At 38.6% G+C, this 7174-nt stretch overlaps 1 protein-coding gene across 1 annotated transcript; it reads left to right on the forward strand.

Moving 5' to 3' along the window:
• The first annotated feature begins 1385 nt into the window (after positions 1 to 1385).
• On the forward strand, positions 1386 to 2104 carry LOC138943836 (uncharacterized). The gene is made up of 2 exons (XM_070314774.1): positions 1386 to 1641; positions 1806 to 2104. Exons 1-2 carry the CDS (start codon positions 1386 to 1388, stop codon positions 2102 to 2104), a joined length of 555 nt encoding a protein of 184 aa, XP_070170875.1.
• The last annotated feature ends 5070 nt before the right edge of the window (positions 2105 to 7174 follow it).

A 7174-nucleotide genomic window follows, 5' to 3' on the forward strand; every position in this document is an offset into this window, starting at 1 on the left:
CGCAAAAAATATCGTTCTTTAACAACTGGTCGAATGGAGGAAGACGTCGCATTGGAGAGGCACTTTAAACCAATTATCAAACCTTTAAAACAACTTGTCGAAAATACAATCAATGCGGAATCTAATGAAACGAAAATCGAACCAATGAGTATGCTCGAAGACAAGCATCTGAAAAAAGAGTCAAAGTATGGAACAAAGGTCAAATTTATCATTGAATGATTCGCTAATAACTTCTACTTCAAATCAATCAAAACGTAAGCGAATGAAACAATTATCGAATGTGGTTACTTCTACTCTGATAAAATATTGAAAGACCATCTCCGTCTATGGAAGGAATTTTCGAAACCACGCCTGAAATGCTTGTGACGTCGGTTCAACATCTATTACAAACGTCCGAGGGTCAAAGTACATTGCGCGCATACTTGGGCCCCTTAGGGCAAAAATATGTGGTACCTATTTTGAGTTAAGATAAAGATAGCAATATGGATTATGTATATGGTGTTAAATTTTACAACGAAAGAATGATAAAATTTTTGATGTGGATAAAGATGACAATATAATTATCGGTGGAATAAGATACGTGAGAACACCAAGTCTCTACGAGTTTATTTTCAAGAGAGTGTCCGACGGTGACGTATACACTGAGGATAATAAAATTAAATACAAAAATATATTATTGGCGAAAAATGCACATAGACGTGACAATGATATGCGTAATCCAGTATTAAGTAACAAGAGATACAAGTATAAAAATATAGCGAACTTAATCTCTACTAAAAAAGCTGGAAGAGGTATAAACATACCGCACGCTATGACGTTAAACGATAATAAAATCGGTTACATTCATTGGAATGATCCCAACGAGTTGGTAGATCGCTTGCGATTGCGGAAGCTTCGCGTCAAGCCGGCAACTATGCCCACGACAATGAAATATTATCAATTATCGAGGAACATTGCGAAGCTGGTCTTATTATAAATTAAACTATGCGTTGACGAAACAAGTCAGTCTGTCAATATCGTTTGTGTCAAAATGTCGATTAATAAATTTGGATTATCGTTCGGAACATTGAACAACTCACTATCAATGGAATGGATTACTAAGAAATTACGCTCTGTGTCAGACTGCCTCCGGCTTTGATGCAAGGTCGCGCAAGATACGACGCGTAGCGCAACCGGAAGATGATACTGATGCCGCAAACAAACAGTACGTGAAAATACGTGTCAAGCTTTTAAAAGATAGATTGGAAAAACTTGAGAAAAAAATAATCACGCTTGAGACGAATATGCAAACGCTACAAATAATGATGGACGAGATGCAGAATGCAACTCACACGCAGACTATATTTAATTCAGCACAGGAGAAAATAGATATATAAAGAATATACATGGAGGAATTATCTCATTGTTGCGAATTATGCCGCGATCAAATATGTCGCGAAAGACAGCTGCTGGTGAAGGAATTGCACACTCCACCGAGAAAAAATTTTCCATGTAGACGTGTCATAGTACGTGGATTCGATGATCTGTGGCAGGCGGACGTGGCCGAGATGCGTCCATATGCACGATTCAACAAAGGCTATAATTACATACTTACAGTTATCGATGTGTTGAGCAAGTATGCGTGGGCTGTACCGCTCAAGAGTAAGTGGAAACGAAATGCCTGACGCTATCGCAAAGATAATTCGAGACGATGGAAGATGTCCGAGAAATTTTCAAACCGACAGAGGAAAAGAATTTTATAAATGTACAGAAACTCGTGAACAAATACCGTATTAATCATTATTCGACGTACTCTGTCATGAAAGCCTCGGTCGTGGAACGATTCAACCGAACGTTAAAGAGCAATATGTGGAAAATGTTCACGCTTAATGGATATTACATGTGGATCGACGCGTTGTCCCGGCTCGTTAGAGAGTACAATGCGCGAAAACATCGCACTATCGGTATGAGACCTATCGATGTTACCCCCGCGATCGCCGATAAACTTTTAAATACGGTATACAGCAACGTAAAGATTGCGGCACCGACAAGATTCAAAGTAGACAATCCGTTACGCGTGAGTAAATTCAAGACCATCTTTGACAAAGGTTATACGCCAAATTGATCGACCAAAGTGTTTAAGATCGTTAAAGTGCAGAAAACTAATCCCGTGACTTATGTACTCGAAGATTCGCGCGGAAATTCTGTCGCCGGCGGATTTTACGAATACGAGTTACAACACGTTGTCAATCTCTATGTACATTTCGTGGAAAAGGTGGTACGCAAAAAGGGTGACAAGGTTTATGTGAAATAGCTGGGACTTGAGGCTACACACAATTCTTGGATAGATAAAAATAATATATTATAAATATTTTAATAATAATACATAATATTAAAGATATTTTACAAATATAAACAAAATTGTACATTATAAAATATATATTTATATATATATAATTTACAATAAATAATTTTAATTTATAAATATACGTAATTCTTATTTACAATAAATATACATGATTTTTATTTACAACGGTATTTTGTAATATCCTCACGGTAGTGTGTCGGTGGTTCCGGGTACGATATACCGCTTATCATCGTACAGTCCTAAAGCAATTTTTGTCTCGCGAATAGTGTATACTTCGTATAATTTAGATCTTATACAAAACTGCTGACGCATCATTTCAATCTCTTCGTCCAATCACCGCGTTTAATCGTCGAACGTTATTGTTCTCGTGACGACATTACGTCTTGACGTCTTTTACCTTTTTCGTATCCTTCTTACCATCTACTCGCAACGCGTACATTTTTGCCCTAAGCCCGACGAATTCGGTCATGATGGCGCCATTATTTTCATCCTTCATTAAACCCGGTATCTTTTTATTCGCGAGCGGTATACCGTATACATTGTCCACTGCATAATCGCTGATATCGAATCTGTTGACGTTGCGCTTTATATTCTCATTGATATATGGTCACACTCGATGTGATATATGAGACTGTCGGTATCAGTGTACATGACTTTACATTTCTCTCGATATATAGGTACCATAATAATCTACCACGTAGATTGGTTTATTAAATTTAACCTCGAGATTGCGTAATTTAATGGCGATCAGATTCTCCGAAAACACGCTTCTACTATAAAAATTTGGTTTTGCGATCATCGCCTCTGTGCCATATCTTCCATCCCAATATGTTATAAGCTTAATATTAACGTGATTGTGCACATTTTCCATCGTTTTACCAAATACCGCATTATTCATTAATTTATATAAATTTTTTTCAAAATCATTTTTCGCGAGTGTTCGGAATTATGTATTGAGATCGATATAACTGCGAAGCCACGGAGATTGTGAAAACTGTAATATTCGATGTATTTTTGTAACGCGAAGTCCATGTCGCGTGCATTGTTGCAGGTTGCGGTAATATATCACGTAACACTTCTTATCATATAAGGTTGCGAGTAGCTTATCCTACTTACCAGGTAGTTTGTCGCGTGTCGAGCAAAACGGTAGGTCAGTGTGCGCATCGTGAACATGTTGCGGATATTCGAGATGGACTTCAAGGATATGGCCTACAGGCGAATCGAGCGCGATCGATGATGTATCAAAATCGGATACGCCAACCCATCGAAAATCTGCATAAGGCAAAGGTTGACACATTGTCCATCCGTACAAATTATTTATATCAAAGTACGTGAGATACGACGAAAGTTTCGATGGATCGTACGACTGTATGTACTTGTTATTAGCGTACGTATCTGTTGGAACATTAACTCAAACTACCGCATATTCCACGTTCGATAAATAAAACCATGTCGGTATCAATTCGAAGGTAATATTCGTATGCTTCAACATCGTGTCTCACGTGTATCCGGGAAGAGTATAGTAATACGAGGAGTCGAGCCCATAACTTTTAATACAACTTTTGCGGAAATTTTCAAAAATGTCTGCTAATAATAAGACATCAATTTTGAGATACAAGTCGCTATATTCGCCCAGCGTTCGAATAGAGAACCGCTTTCAGACGTTCTCGGCGTGCGCGTAATCGCTCTCGGATATCGTGTCACTGGTCAAAAAACTGTAAAATGATTTGCGCGATGGTAAATACGTATCTTGCAACCAGTCGACGCAGTTAATGTATTCGTATGGAAAGACGCCCATCCGTGTTAATAAATTGAAATTGTCATGCGGTAAATTTTGAAACTCAAATTTAAAAATTTTGAGTTTGTCTTTATTCAAGAATGATGCCAATTTATCGAGACTGGTAAGAAATTTATACGAATCGATAAAACGCAATTTAATATGATTTTTCGATTTCTCTTCGACAAGTTTAACGTTTTTCATAAATGATATATATTTTTCCTTTCGGAAGTAACTCGATTTCCTTTTCGAACGCTGTAGCTATTTCCATGATAATAAAATGCGCGTCGTAACCGAATAAATTATAAAAAACTATAGGAATGCAAAAAAAATCTTTATAATTTAAATTGCAATTTGAATGCGCGGGACTTCTGTAACGCCATGTCAGATGGCAATGATCGCGTACGCGTGTATTGTCTTGTACGAATGGTTTTTCGCAAATGTGGCATTGTGTCGCGTTGTGAAATTTTTCCCATTCATCGGGTGTTAAATTTACCATGGGAACATTAGTTGATAAAATACTTTTTACACGCAGTGCTAAATTTTTAAGTTCTTCGATGAACCATGACATGCAATTGGTATCGCGACGAGAATGATACGCGGATAACGATTCGTTGTACAAGCAGTGTACATAATAAACAATACTAAATATTTTATGATGTTGGTAATTTCTCTCCCCTCCATCTTTTCCAAGTCGGCGTACACGGCGAAAGAAAACTGCTCTTTCCGGTTATAGTTGAACGTGAGCCACTTGTCCTTATCGCTCGGTAATCGGATAGCGCACTTGTTCATCTCTCGACAGTCCACCGTATGTGACTGTAGCTTATCGTTTGAGCCAAAGTATTACAAACATCTGTAAAAAGAAATTATTTTTTATTTTTTGTTCAATTATTTCTACAATATTTTATTTAATATTTATACATACCGATCGCAGATATATTTCTTGTGCTTTTTTTTGCTCAATTGCGAGCTCACGAGTCTGGATAGATTCTTGATCCACGCGAAGTGTCCAACGTTGTTGTCTTCAATGTACAATGTGCAAGTTGACATGTTTGTCTCTCTTTAACTCACTCAGACGTATTGGGACAATGTTCTTTACCTTGATACTATATACATTGATTGAGATATCGTTGGCAAGTTCGAATTTTTTAATTCGATTCACAGTCATTGGAAACTCAATGTCCTGGAGATTCAGCACTGTCGTGTAATGCGGGTACGAAGATACTCGATAAACATAATTTTCAGCTGAATGTAGAGTGGCGACCACGGACCACGCAAAACAAGCATTATCATTAGATTGCACATTGATCACCGCTCTCTTCATCATTATCCCCCGTGGTAATTTTAGGTGACATCCCGCGCGCAAAGGATTATATTTATTTATATTTACGATTAAATCTAATATACGCGACAATGCCGAACCGCTATCGCGTTCTTGAAATTCTTCGAGCGATGCTACAGTGGGCTCGACGACGCTCCGCTGGTACCATTCCCGTAAATCGGATGTGCGAAAGAGTTCATAGTTTCTCGTATTGATACATTTATTTGCGCGTTTATCACCCGTCACAAATTCGCCATTGAACAATGTATTAATGTTCACATGTTCGAGCACAGTGTCTTTGTCATCCTCGAAAAATTGACGAGGCTCGATTATGATTTCTAATCACACCAGTCAATATGCGGCTGTCGAACGCTGTATCGATTTCTCGCCAAATCAATCCATGTTACCGCGTACTGCATCCTGCACCCGAATATACAAAACGCCTGCGTAACGAGTTCTTCAATCCCTCGAATCGCGCAATTTGGGCAATCAGTGATTGTCGAATCCCGATCGATAATCGTGGACGTTTGATTCGACTTTGCTCTTCCAACGATTCGATATATTCATCGCATCGTTGCTCCCACGCAACGTACTCCTCTATCGAATTCACCCTTGCAGTTTGCTCACTCAGATTTCGTTCTACAATGTTTTTCGCCATATTTTCAAATTTATGCCAAAAAATTTTGCTAATAAGATGCGCTTATTAATAGCTCTTGTCTCGAAACTCTTGGCGAAAATACTGACAGGGTGTGCCTCTTTACCTTTTTTATATTCATTTTATATTCTATCTTGATGTCTCTTTCCATCATGTGTATTCATCTAAATCTTTATTTCGCGGTTTGTCACATACATTTTAACTATGTCGATTATTGCATTTGTGTCGTCTAGAGATGATGCCAAATCCCAAGTGCATCGCAAAAGTTTCAAATTACACGCTGCTGTCCAAGTATGTTAGTGCAATTTAACCTTGATAATTATTTATGACGCGCGTTTGAATTCAGATATCTAGGGGTGATGTCATCGCGAAGCAGCTGCACATTGGTGCTTTAAAATTTTATAATACATTGCATCTTTTTTTTTGCGTTTGGCTAAATCTCACACCTGATGATGATGTCATCTCAACCAAGATGCATCGCAAAAGTTGTAAATTACTTGTATATTAGCACAATTTAATCTTGATAATTATTCTTATATTTCACTGTTTTGACACGCACGTTTGAATTCTAATATCTATGGGTGATATCATCGTGAAACAGTTGCACCTCGGCGCTTGAGAATAACGTTTTTGTTGCTTGACTATATCGCGACGTTGACTCGCAGTCCTGCTCACAAACGCAGGACATACATTTATAAAGTGTCGAGCTGGACACAACGGGCACTGCGATTGTGCAATTGCAGAGGCAGTGGCGGCATGAACTCGCGCGGCTGCGACAGGTTTTGCCCCGGGTTTAGAAGCTGACGCTGGAGCGGATGCCTCCAACGCGCAAGTGCGAGATTGAATGAATCGGCTTAAATTCTCGTAAGACGGCAGAGCATCTGTATCGCTTATCTTTACATTCCAAGCTTTGCGCGTTACCGGATCTAATTTTTGGACAATGATATGCACGAGAATATCATCCCAGAGTTCTTCCGGCTTTCGACCGAGGGTTTTCAATGATGCGACCGCTATATTCATTTTATCGTTTAAAGTCTGCATCTCGGTAGCAGATTCGCGCGTGATAGATGATAA

The sequence above is a fragment of the Polyergus mexicanus genome, unplaced genomic scaffold (genome assembly GCF_030449975.1).
Source record: "Polyergus mexicanus isolate NDT 795.1 unplaced genomic scaffold, iyPolMexi1.0 SCAF_46, whole genome shotgun sequence".
NCBI classification, from domain to species: domain Eukaryota; kingdom Metazoa; phylum Arthropoda; class Insecta; order Hymenoptera; family Formicidae; genus Polyergus; species Polyergus mexicanus.

Excerpts from the sequence above, each read along its gene's own strand:
- LOC138943836 (XM_070314774.1), top strand. The coding sequence starts at position 1,386 with ATGGAGGAATTATCTCATTGTTGCGAATTATGCCGCGATCAAATATGT. Across the intron at positions 1,642-1,805 it reads GTGGGCTGTACCGCTCAAGA|CCTCGGTCGTGGAACGATTC; the intron begins GTAAGTGGAAAC and ends CTGTCATGAAAG.